This window comes from Hyposmocoma kahamanoa, unplaced genomic scaffold (genome assembly GCF_003589595.1).
Source record: "Hyposmocoma kahamanoa isolate Upper Pololo Valley unplaced genomic scaffold, ASM358959v1 100021, whole genome shotgun sequence".
Taxonomy (NCBI): Eukaryota; Metazoa; Arthropoda; class Insecta; order Lepidoptera; family Cosmopterigidae; genus Hyposmocoma; species Hyposmocoma kahamanoa.
The window spans coordinates 5,902,444-5,916,780 of NW_020653200.1; the positions used below are offsets into that span (position 1 = coordinate 5,902,444).

The 14,337-nt window shown below is 36.7% G+C and overlaps 1 protein-coding gene across 5 annotated transcripts in view; it reads right to left on the bottom strand.

Annotated features, from left to right (window-relative positions):
• Positions 1-7,770: 7,770 nt before the first annotated feature.
• Positions 7,771-14,337, bottom strand: part of LOC113225912 (protein NDRG3-like) — a 128,019-nt gene continuing 121,452 nt past the window's right edge. For 2 of the 5 annotated variants that reach the window (XM_026458409.1, XM_026458400.1), the window contains exon 9: positions 7,775-8,802. In XM_026458409.1, the coding sequence (XP_026314194.1) occupies positions 8,672-8,802 (131 nt within the window). In that variant the 3' untranslated portion in view covers positions 7,775-8,671. Of the gene's footprint in view, positions 8,803-10,326; positions 10,431-14,168; positions 14,204-14,337 lie in introns of all 5 variants that reach the window. The other 3 variants (XM_026458392.1, XM_026458389.1, XM_026458382.1) reach the window with 3 other exon arrangements.

The following is a 14,337-nucleotide window of genomic DNA, read 5'->3' on the forward strand; positions in this document are numbered from 1 at the left end:
GTCCGGTAAAAAGTCGTCATTTAGCCTTTTTTTTAATCTCACCTGATGGAAAGTGACGATGAGGTCGACGATGGAGTATGCGCACCTAAATAATGCCTATTTACTCTCGCCTTGAAAAGACTCAAGTTATAACGTTCAGGGAACAAGTCAGCAGGAAGGGAATTCCACTCCATAACCATTCGCCATATAAGTGCGGAAGCGTAACGCTTCGTGCGAATCTTAGGAATATCTACAACTTAGGGGTGGAACCCAAGCCTACGCCTAGTCCCCCGGCGATGGAAGGGGGAAGGCGGAATTAAATCGTGTAATTCCATCACATCATCCGTTTATGTACTGCAGCACAACTACAATCAGCGTTAAACCATGGACGAGCTTGGGGTCCATTGGGTACATCAGAGTATGGTATGTAAGGCGCTCCGCAGATGGAGCAACTTTAGTTGACGCAATTGGCAACTTTTTACAAGTTTCCTTTAACGGTTGCCGGTTGTAGCAATTTTAAATACCCACGGTCAAGACTGGCGCTGCGGGGGACGAGGAGGGAGTGAAGTTGCTTCACGAGTTGCGGTTGCCGGTTGCGGAAACCGGCAACTGGAGACAACCGGTACAAATTTGCAAGTTTCTAGATGCGGCAATGAAGAATTTATTTAATCACGGATTTCGGTAATCGAAAACTGTGGTCGATTGCCGAAACTCTCGACTTAAAATGCTACGTCTGCGCAGTTTCTTGAAATTATATGAAAAACGTCATAAACAGCTAGTTGCGGATTGCCAGTTGCCGAAACTCGATGATCAAAGTTGTTCCATCTACAAGTGGCGGTACAAGTTAGCAGATAGATAAAAGTTAGGCCCTAGTGGTATGGCCCTGATCCACTAGGACCCTGATCGGGTGGGGAGTATACGGATACAGTTTTCACCAGACAATGGTCGGAAGTACCCAGTGGGGCCAATGGTCGGAAGTATTCACAACCACAGAGTATCAGTCCGTATCAGTTGTCAGCAGAAGGTCCAAGCAATTAGCCGCATGAGATTCAACATCAGGTATCCTGGTGGCGCCACTGACTAGCTGGGATAGGCTTAACGTTTTACGCAAGGATACGCGTCTCTCTCCCAGTGTGATCAGTCTTCTGGTATGGGAACAACCATTTTTGATGGTGTGCATTAAAGTCTCCTAGAATGACTAGCTATGCTGAATCTCATCAAACGTCTCAGATATTGGAATAGCTTGGTCGTCTCCTGATCTCCACTGTGCGATCGGTAAACACAGCAGTACACTATTTGTGTAACTCCTGTGTCTACCATAAGCCATAAAACAGAAAAACTCGTTGCCTCAAAGTTCTTGAGACGCTTGACACAGATGTCATCGCGAACGTACACACAGACAGAACCTGTGCTCCAAAGTATACCCGGGGTAGCTGAGGTACGCTGCGTCAGTCGGACATCTGATCTGCGTCTATGTTAGGAACAGCAGCTGCGGTTTGTCGGTTTCAAGATGGTAGTGGACCGAATCGAGATTTGAATGCAGACCTCGGATGTTAGTGACGTGCGCTTTTAGTGGGAGGACGTGCAACCGTTGTGTATACTTTTTCTTATTTTTGCTTTTCATGCTTGGTTTTGGAGAAGTGAATAGGCAGGAGGAAGGCAGTTGAACGAGGCACTGCGTCGTGTTCAACCAAGCAGCAAGATCACGCTGCCACACTAGGATACAATCGGTATGGAGACCGCGGGGACGCCCGAACCCCCCCGGAGATGGCCACCTGTACCTCCCTTCCGGTCTCCAACCGGCAAGGTGGAGCATTCCGGGATTTTTCGTCGGGTGGCGGGGCAGCCTTTCACGGGTGGCTTTCCCGCTACTTGGGCCCCCAACTTCCTACGTTCAGCCAGCGGTGCACCGTGCATCGGATCCCGCTAGCCTCCAGAACCGAGTGGTCAGTGTGGCAGTACAAGCTAGTTACAATTCGTCGTCAGACGCAATGCAACAGACCCTACCTCCTAATGGCAACTCCCGAACACGAGTCGGAACACGGTAAAAACTATTTGGCGACTCGACTGAGTCGGGAGGGTGGTGACTAGCCACGGCCGAAGCCTACCACCATATTATTGCGTATAGTCGGTTCTATTAGAAAAAACTAGATTTAGTAGCACCACCGTTTAAAGTAGAAAGGGTGTTTTACCATCGGTTTAAGTCGCAAAATTTGATAATTAGGAACTCATTTGTGGGGAGTTCGGAATTGCTTTCAGAGAGAGAGGTACAGCTAAGAGAAGTTAATTTTCAAGAGGAATTTCGGTCTTATGGCGATCATTATTGTAGCGATATAAACACATATCGCTTATTGATAGTTTTTATGGGATCATTATTAATTTGCTATGTGAAGCACCGGAGCTCAGTTATGAGGATAGAGAGCGTAGAAAAGGTTGCTATGTTGCGAGTTGGAACAAACTTGTAAGTAAAAGAAGTTCAGCGGCTCGGCTTGGGTTTCAGATGTGGAATTTGCATGGAAGACCGCGTTCAGGAATTGTACGTGATAGGATAATCCAAACTAGAAGATTTTTTAAATCTAAGCTAAAGTGACGTCAAAATAGCTAGGAGCAAATTAGGGGATGTATTAGCCTCCCATTATACTGAAATGAACTTTAAGGGTTTTATGAAACTCGCAAACAGTATGAGACCCTAGCCGAGCATTCCTGTGAATGTTGAGGGTAATTGCGAGCCGGCTGGGAATGCGCATATTTTCAAAAACCACTTTAGGCACAGATTATTTAATAGTTACTACGTAACAGATACGTAACTCTCTTAAAAAATCCAAAATACCTACGTTATAAGAGCCTATTAAATCTGACCAATAACATCAGGCGCTCACTACAAGGAAAAAGGAACCCAAGCAGGGGTTCAGAGAGCTGAAAATACGTTGCTCGCCGTATGGAACCGAATGTGCTAAGGTTGTACTTGTAGGTACTTTACATTAGGATTGTAACGGAAATGAAAGACTTGTCAGACTTTGAAATTAGAATTATTTACTTAGTATTAGGTAATTATTATAATACAGTAATTTGAAATTAGCATTATTTATTTAGAGAAGCGATGGGAAAACGGTTGCCTCTCAATTAGAGGTCGACGGTTCGAATCCCGCGGTATTGTACCTATTACTTTTCTAAGTTATGTGCATTTGTGAAAGTTTAGTAGCAATATCTCTCGCTAACTGTGAAGAAAAACATCCTAATGAAACCTGCACGTCGAGGAAGGTTCAGAGTGAAGTCCCCAATCCGCATTGGGCTAGCGTGGCCGAATACAGCACATAAACTCTTAGAGGAGATCCGTACACATCAGAGTGACGACTAGTGGCATACCGATGATTTGGTATTATTAATGATAATTGGGGTGTTTGTTTGGCATATTATTACTATTTATTACAAAACGAATTATGTGAAAGGCAAAATAGATTTGACCGTCATAATCAAAAAGAAAATGCTGTCAGAATTCCACGGAATATAATAGCTAACTTGTGGGTCAAGTACACACAGAAAGCGTATCGCGCCCAGTATAATGACGCTCTCAGTCAGAATGCTGCTGGGGTACCGTAGGGCTTCGGGAATGTTTACGGTGGCGCGCGTGGATGGTTTTAGCCCTATTTTGCGGAAGCGGGTATCGTTCCTAAAGCGCAGGGTGTGGAGCAGCATTAACGACCTTCATCGAACAGTGGCCGAGATTAACGACGACATTGTATTGTACAGTGGGTAGAGGTAGGTACATCTCAATACCGACTTTTTGGATACTATAGACCAAATAGTAGCAAACGCAACCTGAAACTGCCAGCTGATTGCATATGTAATTTCTATGTGTGCGTAATCTGTTGCACGAATTAAGAGTATTCTGACATTTTTTAATACTGGGCCTTGTTTCCGGCTAGGCCTTATACGCTTCACTCGCCTTACATGGTATTTAAATGTTTAGTTTTGAATACAAGCAAATCAGCTATATATCAGTGAGCCTATCAGTTCTCTGTAGGCTGTTTTCATGTGGGCTACACTCTTCCCCACAGCTTACTAAATACTAGCTTTTTCAAAACGTTGCCAACAAACTTGCTGGTGTACTAACTGCCTTACATTTTTGCATCTCAAACCTATGAAGAACCTTTTAAATAACACCGTTTTGCTTAATTTTAATTAACCGTATTCTGGTTGGATCTCTATCCTTTTCCTGGATCCTTAATTTCGAATTTTGCTTTTAATATGTCGTCTACATAAATAGCTAATATTATTAAGTCTTCCTGTTGACCTCGTGAATACGCAGAATTCATGTTTACAGCGCTTGAACTTAATAAGCACACGTGATCTTCCATTTAACTTTTTCTGTAAAAAGTGATGGCTGCCGCATATAAACATTCTCATTTAGATTAGTTTTGGTTTTTTTTGAGGTTATTGGGTTCAATTGTAATATGTGATAATGATATATGATAATGTAATCTGTGATAGGAGCCAAAAGAATAAAATTTTAAATATAATGTTATTCCTTAGTCTTTTTGTATAGTAGGACAACCAGGCTATTAATGTTTTAGTGCTCGTACTAGTAGGAGTATTTAGTAAGAGCACGATCGCGATGGGGAGGTGAACTCGTCAGGTCGTCCACAGGCAAGCGATATTTTGGCCTATAATGTTTGCAGTCGTGTAATGTGCTATTGCATAAGCAATAAGAGGGAATTTATAGCGTCTTTAGCCACAAAATCCTTTTTTGTATAATGATGTTCCTACGAAGCTATCAATATCTAGAACAAAAGAGAGCGATTAATTGTTGTAATATTGCCACATACTAAATCGCGACTATTGAGCAAGCGCAAAATTAGGTGCAAGTTAGGTAAAAATTAAAAACGTTTTTATAAAATCATCGTTTAATAGAATCATATAATACCACACATCTACCATAATCTGTATTGTAATTAAACTCAGATCTGATGTTTCCTCTACATTATTAAACAAATGAAATTGATATTCTAAAATTGTTTCGTTATTGTACTTCTACGAAGCATACCTACATTTAGGTTCCTTGACTAATTGAAAGTATAACCAGTTTCGTGAAAGGATAACTTGACAATCTCGTCATACAAATATTTGTTTAGGTAAGAAACGCATAGTTCCAATATTCAGATAAGATTCAGATCAAATTCTATCCTAACTACGAAAAGAACTTTCCAACATTATTTATTATCTTGTTACTGATGGAATATTAATCAGTTTACACTCTCTTCTGAGAACGTGACAAGTGGCGTGGAATTGCACAGATTTAAAAATAGTATGACAAAATGTAAAACCTTGTTTTGCAAGCCGAGTGGAGAAAAGACCAGACGGTGGAGATAGTGTTGTGTTATTCCACGCCTCTAGAATACTTAAGAGTAACTCAAAGTAGGCAGTTCGAGGCGAACGGCGAGACGCGCCATGTGCGCCAGTGCAGAACAGTGACAGTAAAAATACTAGAAAGGAATATGTAAGTTCAATTTCAGCGCAGTATGTACGCGTGTCGCCGCACCGCCCGCTCTCGTTACACCCCTCTCGAGAAATTTTGTCATCCACACTGTGTTTATGCAATAAATAATTGAATACCTACATTTTTTTGTTTTACATAGCTCAAATCTATAAGCCGTGAAAATTTCACCTTTTCATAAATACTAAATATAAAAATAACTATTTTAAATAAATAAACTTACGTAAAAGAAATCTACCTACTGGCGAATTAATACTGACAATATTATCTGATATATATGTCTAACATTATAAACCGACTTTTAAAAAAAGGACATTCTTTTTTGTTGGAATGGGGGTACCTCAGTAGTGGTCCCATTTAAATTTGAAGAAAATATTCCACCTCTAATGGTGGCAAACTAGGGGATAAATGACTTTTGTGGTCGGTTTTTTACTTCTCTGTACTGAGGGTCCTATTCTAGAACTCTACTCAATGCTCAAGTCAGGATTGCACTGGAAACACAAGTACTGGAAATACGACCCTAATGGCAGGGACTTGAGTATGATTTCGAGTGCTTTAAACCATACTCAAATCCTGACTTGAGCATTGAGTAGAGTTCTAGAATACGGCCCTGAGATTATTGTTTAAAAGAATTCACAATGTCGATACATATTTTTATTAGGCCTTTAATAAAGCTTGACAAACAAAACGATATTCATTCTCCAAAAAACGTTTTGTCGATTAAGTAATCATTTTCGAAAAACTAACTTGGTCTTAGCATAGCACCCAGCAAAGTCCTCACGTATCTAGTTTCCGTTTTCAGTATTAATACTTTATAAATATAAATATTAAAAATAAATAACATTAGGTAACAGAGTAACTGAGTGAATATATGGGTGTCTCAGACCGAGTGTTCATTAATCCACACACACGAACACACACCGCATTATGAAGGTCTCTTTTTAATTTTTACTTTTTAACATTTTGCTTTGTTTAAGTAAAACTTTTACTGTTTTAACATTTTGCTTTGTTTAAATGAAAATATACTTTTTTAAATTTTGCTTTGTTTAAATGTAGTTTTTGCTTATCTCTCATATGAATAATTCTTGTCGTAGTCATTGTTTTAAGAATATTTTATCCTTAGGTGGAGGTCTGGAGACCTATAGCACAGTGTGTCCTAGGTTAGGCTCGAGGCTTTAGAGACAACAAATGTTTTGGTTTACAACGTTATATAGTATTGTTATAGAGTTGTATGTGAAATAAATAATTATAATAAAATATCATTATTATTAATTGGGTTATCCTTAGTAATGCTATCCTTAGTGATGCTGTAAGTTCCCACTTTGTTATGTGTGTGTGTTGTGTATCACATTTATCAATGGTGCACTCCAAATCTTGTGATTTCTATCACCAACACCTCAACCCGATATATTATTTCCCTTGGAGCAATATTAAAGACATTGTTTATGCTAGGGAGGCATCAACAGAACAAGATTTAAGAGAAAAAAATCGCCACAGCTAGCACTATTAGAGAGAACCGTCAAGCATTTCGTACGTAGTAACTTATGACGTTCTCATTTATACATTTCTGTACAAGCACGCCATTTTGAAAATTTATTGTAAATTATCAAATAACAGTATGGTTTCAAGACACAAAGCATTTTTTCTTACACAAAACCGGTTCGGCTTAATTTTTTTTTAATTAAATTTATTTTGGTCATTTTCCGATGTTGATGCGAAGAATCTTGACAGGAAAATGTTCCCATAAAGTAGAACTCTTAATTCTTTCCAGGTTTATTGTGAATAGTGAAGGCAGTTTTTACATTAATGTGCACAAACCCCTTGGTTCTAATGTAAGACAAGAAATAAATTAAAAATACAAATTAGGTCAACACAGATGGCAAATAATCATCTTATCCTGATCGTTTTCGATCGCGGTCAATTCGATTTAAGACTTATCAGACCAAATTTGAGTAAATTCGAACCAAAAATTTCATACATATTCTAAAAATGGCGATGATTTCTATACTACTAAGGACAACCCAAATTTATAGATATTACTGAACAGGTAACATAACCCCCTATTCGACATTTTTATTTGGGTCACTCGGTCTGGGACACCTGTATACGTAGTTAGCCTATCTTTAATAATATTAGTAATTCAGTGAGACACAATACTCAAAAAATTATTGTTTGACATAAATTGAAACAGCGAAATGCGCCCCAGCACGTCCACCCTATTTCTCTAGGCAGTAACTTCTATTAGGGCTGTGCCCACCTTCCAAGATATGTCACTTATTTCGAAATATCTTTGGTTCTTTTCAATACCACAACAGGTTTTACATGCACGTCACATACACAAAGGTACATTACGTATAAATATTTTATAAACTGCTTATATTACATTCACGATGTTATAATTTATAGACACAATTTATTGTAAAAGGAAATGAAAACATTCTTTATTTAACAAGTAAAATGTGCTAAATTTAGTAGAAGGATTAAATATGTTCACATACAACTGATAAAATTCTTATGTGTCTATTCGTGATTTGTCGCTAATTTGAACAGCTTAACTATTTCTAAACCTACTACAACATCGTCTTTCACTACGTATTTATGATCATCAGAATAATATGGATAAAATGACATGAACTTATTTGATTATTATGCAGAAACACACATATGATGATTTTTTAAATGATCTAGTAATATAATTTAATATATTTATTAAATCAACTATCCTAAAACATGATTGTTACAATAATAAACACGTACAATAGAATATAGAATTATACGTCGAATGTGCCGATCCGGTTTTATGCATACTCATCATTGATCAAACTTTCAAACCACATAGCAACTCACCAGAAGCGAATTGGCGCGAAATCAACTAAATAGCCACCAACAGTTTATGTGTCAAGAACACCTTACAGGACAAAGTTGACATCGGGTAATAATCAAAGCAATCGCCGGGGAAAGATGTTGGTACCTATTTTTTTTTTGGTTATTTTTTTATTTGACGTGATACTTAGTCAGAATATGGCAATACGTGATATATTTAGTACTCTTTCCCAAAACGAGTACATTTACACGAAGTCAACGTCGCCCTGTAAGCACGGTCCTCATATGATGCGTAGGATGGATGTAGCGTAGAAGCGAGTGCCGCAGGAAGCTAGCGCGTCGCGGAGCTCACGGGGAGCAAGTCGCGCTCCCAGCTTAGCAAACCACTGCCTCTGAGATCGGGTTTTCGGTGATGCGGATGACTGGAGAGTGGCGACAGGGACGGCGCTGCTCGTCGTCCGATAGCCGACGGAAGGCGACGATCTTCGTCGGCGACAGAGGCGCGACTGCAACGCAAAACACATTACGCCGGTTACAGATATATACGAGGCAAAAACTTCAGGAGGTTGTTCATAAATTTTGTATCAATCAATATTTCTAGTATCGAACTCTTATTCACACACATGCTTTTTCAGTGTCACAACAGCATAAAAAGCAAATTTAATTACAAAATAATGAAGAAACAACCTCGTGAGTTAGATACGAAATCGCCACAATTAGAAAAAAAACACCAAGTCCTAGCTTTTCCGTACATTTATTTTAAATCATGTCTAAGTGATTGATGGTTTAAACATTATTTAATTTTAAAAGTTTGATGATGGACAGACAAATTGGGAATTGTTACTTCTCAGTGTAGATTAACCGATACAAGTAAATAATAGTTTGATTTTATTCAGGGTGTAAAGATAGAGAGTTGCAAAAAATATTAAATAAATCAAGCAAGAAAACAAAAGGTCACCAATTACAAATGTTAATTTGTTTAGAGCAAAAATCTAAAGTTTTATCATAAAATAAGCTGACTTCTATTTTGCGACAAATTGAGACACAAGTGAATAAAATTGAGGTACACAATAGGTACAGTACATCGAGTATATAACAAGAAATACAGATGAAATAAGGGCCATCCATCCCTGGCAACTCATCAGGCTTATGGGTCTTATATCACTTTTAAATATCTACTCTCGTTTGCACTGTAATCACACATTAGAAAGCTGAAATAGTGCAGCGCCAACAAGTGACCTGTGTGAACGTCTCTGTATATTCCAAAAATATTTTGTATTTATTGTAATAAAGATAATATCTCTAACTACGGGAGCTGTTCCATTCGGTGGTGTGAGAAACACAGCAAAACATCTAATTACAAAAACAATCGGAATCACATTTCATCAGTAATTAAATATGTAATTTTTCAATTTTCGTCCATTATAGCAATGCTCAAGTTAAACTGGTCATTTTGAAGTGAAACAATTGACGACTCTCGTCAATTGTTTCGCATTCGGGCTGACCAATCGGAGCGATTAAATGACATTTCGTCTCTATTTCTGGTTACATACCCGATGGTGCTACAATTTAAGTACGTACCCATATAGTTGTTTAAATAATGACTGAATGTCTTAGCTTAATACAGGTCTAAATACAGTAGGTACTTACAAGTTTGTAAACAGCTAGATTACCTCTAAATTGTTTAATATACTCATTACGTAGTTTTCTTCAAATATAGGAATTACAGTTTATTTATTGTAGATAACAATAAAATCGAGTAGCCACACTGACTGCACAAGCTATTTAATTTTTATCTGAGGATTCTGTAAGAAGATATGTATATACTCTATCATTGATTGTAGGTAAGCGAGCTGTTTATTTGAGCAAAACATACATCAACTCTTAGCACTATTTAAATAAAATAACATTTCTTCCAAAAAATTACACTTATTTATGTCAAAGAAGTTTAGTATTAACAAGTAATTTATTAGTATTAACAAGTAATTTATTATTAAGTAATGCTAAGGGTTTCAAAATTTTTTACTTACTTCGTCTACGCAAGCCTCAATATTGTTTACTCGCTACAAAGTGACATGCCCCTGAAAGGTTGAACTACGTCGGCACGTGCTAATTTTTTGCAGTGATAATACAGCTATCGGGTGGAAACAAAACAAAAATAAATGAACAAAATGTTAGATCAGGTTTTATAATCGGGTACCTAATCCAGGCCTCAGATCGAGCGGACGGTAAATGTGAAAAATGAAACGCGGGTACGTATGTGTTACGAAAGCTGGCTTCGATTACAGCAAGGTAATTATTAATTAGTTTCCTTTGGATCTGTAGCGACTTTCTATAGTAGCGAAAAAAATATGAATATGAAACATTTCAACTTCTAGCGTATTGTAATTTAACTGCGACCATCCGCTGGATAGGAATAATTAGATACGATTTATACATATAATGAATCTAATGAAGCTAACAGGAAGGAAGATCATAAATGTAGCGTGTTTATGAATTGTCGGTTTTTCCTGATTATGATGTAGGTTTGCCACAATGCCCTTCCCGCATCAGAAACTTCATTCTGCATAAATCGCCTCTAGGCCTCAATCTTAATGCGATGGTTTTTGTTTCAATCTTATCCAAAGAAATTTTAAAATTGTTATTTTTCTGTGTACTCTTTAGGAGGAACGCACTATTATATTACAATTTTGGGAATAGTACAGCCAACTTTATTTAATAAAAAAATTGTGAAAGAATTATTTTATAACAAATTATACGCGACGTTAGGAGTACTGCATCTCCCGGTGTAACAATTTCGAGAGATAATTAGGCGGATCATTTTGAGTATTTCCTGAGTACGATTATTATATTACAGAAAACTGTCGTAGAGTCGCGGCCCAATGTTAGATGACTAGAGAGATCACCGGACGTTGGGTACTACCTTGTTGACAACTAATTGCAGAATGTAGGACATTGTTTCTGAATGTTAATTTCCGTTGTTCAACATTGCCAAATATAGGGAAATTTTGCAAGTACAACATTGTTTACCCCTGTCAAAAGGGTGCCTCTCTCCCTGGAGATGGAGGCATTTCTTACGTCCACATTCAGTAGCACTTAAACCTTCATCCTTTATCAAGTATAAGTCCTACTCGTCAGAATAGGAAGCACTAGAAATAGTGGATAATATTTAATTAACTATGCAACTTTCCGTATTTATTAAAAAATAAGTGGTTATAGAAATTAAAATTAATTATTCACATTTCTGTGTAGTTTATGCCTTTACAACTAGATATTGTTCACGTAGATACAGATCTTACGAAATATTAGTCCTAGTGTACAGTTTCAGGTTAACGCTCGAAAAATTTTGGTTAATCTGCTCAAAATGACCCACACCACCCGTAAATTCTACACACCTCTCTCTTTTTAATATAATAAAATGAACAAATATTATCAAATGCGTCATGGAAGCACAGAACTTACTAATTAGTAAGAATAATTGAAACTCGTTCACGGGCAATAAGTGGAAGTCGCCTGCCAACAACATTAAAAATTGTCTTTAGAAAAGAGCAAAAAAGCCAAAAATGTAATTTTTTTTTATTGTAATGGAATTGTCTTTCCTACGTTCAACAAAATTACTTTGATCGATACTATAAAAAAATCCAAAGGTTGTAATTTTTATAATTTAAAAATAATAGCTATTATTATATCAAATTTATTCTCGATCAACACTGCCCCTGAATGTACTACTTAATTAAAATTTTAATGTTCGAGTTGGTAATTTACAGATTATTTTATAGATATCTGGATAGTTTAGATAGTACTTAGAGGAGACACCAAAAACAACCTAACAACCTAAACAACATTATTAACTATTTAAATTACAAACAGTTCGGTTACGAGGTTGCTCCTGATTGCATTAAATTTATTATTCGATGATACAGTATTATGACTAGTTAGACTATTTTGTTATGCTCCTTTAAAGCAAGAATGCTGCAAGCGTTAGAAAATTGAATATTAGAGGTTTGTATGCAACAGGTTAAATATGATTTATTTACAAATCTTCCTTGCAATAATTGGACTTAAACGCGCGTGCGAAAATTATTGATGATTATCAATAAGTATGTAAACAGACTGCGATGAAATCATTCGATTTCAGTTCGTGATAGTACAAAATATTGCACTGTGATTATGAATTATATTACTATATCTGTGAAAATGATTGGTGTTTGCATAAGTTTTATGATAAATGACGTAAACTTTAGTGTTTCGTTTATTATCAAATGAGTACGAATTTTACATGCACGTGATTTTATTGTAATGTGCAATGGTCGGAAAAAAGTGTTCCATATTACATATATACATGTACATATATAGCTACAAGGAGTGACATAGAGATGTTAAAGCCCACCAAATTGCAATTAATGACTTTTTTCGAATTCCGGATTTCCGGAAATGTTTTTACTGCACAGTAATACAAACTACTCATCTAGGAAGTCAAAATTGGACTTTAAAGTAATTCTATTGACGGCACCACTAGTATTACAAGTGTATATACGTATGTTATAATGTTAATATATGTATTTCGAGTTTTAATTCTTTAAGTTTATTATTAATTTGAGTACAATAAAATTTATTGCAATAACATTTACATTGCCGCTTTGCTTTTATTTTTACGTATTTACTACATTAATACTTACTATTACTTACTATTACTACAATAAATTGACTTTTCCTGTCTATTCAATATTTCATTTAGGTAATCAGGTTTGTTTTTTTTTAATCGCCGATGCAAAAAGACGGGAGTATTTTTTAAATTTATTTGAAATCTTTGTGTGTGCATGTGTGTGTCTGTCTGTATGTTTGTTTGTGGCATCGTAGCTCCCAAACGGATGGACTGATCTCCTGACCTTATTTGGAGGCTAGTTTCGGGATGGTCCTTAGTTATGCTTGATGAACATCTATTCAGCTGTTTTAAGGTCATCTTTCTCGGTCAGTCGGTGTAGGGACATCGATCATAAAATTAATATTTATTTTATTTTAACTAGTCGATTTGAACTTGACTTTGTATATGATGGAAATCTGATTCAAAAACATAATAACCTTCATCTGATGCTGCAACATGACAGTCTCAAGCCTACCCAGCTCCTTAACTAATTACAGTAGAACTATCGTGTTTAGGCTCATGAAATTTTTATTGATTTTTTTGAAATACACTGTTTTATATCTTTTTAAAAAATTTATTCAAATATGTTATTATCGTAACAATAGGGTCAGTTTGCTTTTGTTCTGCTCATTGGTTTGTCAAAGTAGCATCATTCACACAAATAGTAACTAATATACAATTATACCTATAACTAAAAACACAACACTACTTTGTCACATATACTATGGAAAAAGTCACGTCACAATGTGTAGCGGGGTTTTTAATAGGAGAAACCAAACTACGAGTACAATCGGTAATAGGTAAATAAGTAATCATACTTCAACACCAGAGATCAGAAGACATGAAATATGTTGCGGTCTGCCCTGGAGATTGTTGGTGCACGGGCACTGATTCTTGACATTGGAATTTTTTGGACAGTTTTGATGAGACTGACCCTGACCATCTAGAGTTAGCACAAGTTACATCTTTAAGGCTCGAGAATTGACTTTTACTTATTTTCCACAATAATATAAAGATGATTTATTCCAAACTCAATTTGCTTTGGAAGGAAAAAATACTAAGTTATTAAACTTTAATTTGAAACTTATTGAACCACAGCCTATTAAGAAGATATTTGGACTGAGTAATGGTGTAAAGACGATGCAAGGTCGGAGGGGAATCTTCAGATCTCTAGTGATTATCTAAAATACCGGCAAGCGCTACAGGCGGTATCCCCGCCATACATACCAGGTGGCAGGGCCCAACTCATTCGCATTTCCGCGCTCAAACATAATGAGAACAGAAAAATATTACGTAATCCACACCGGTCAATTGGTTTTACTAATTACTGGTTCGCATTTATTATGAATTTAATGAGGGTTCCTAGAAAATTGTATACCAGCGTGCGCTGCTTAGA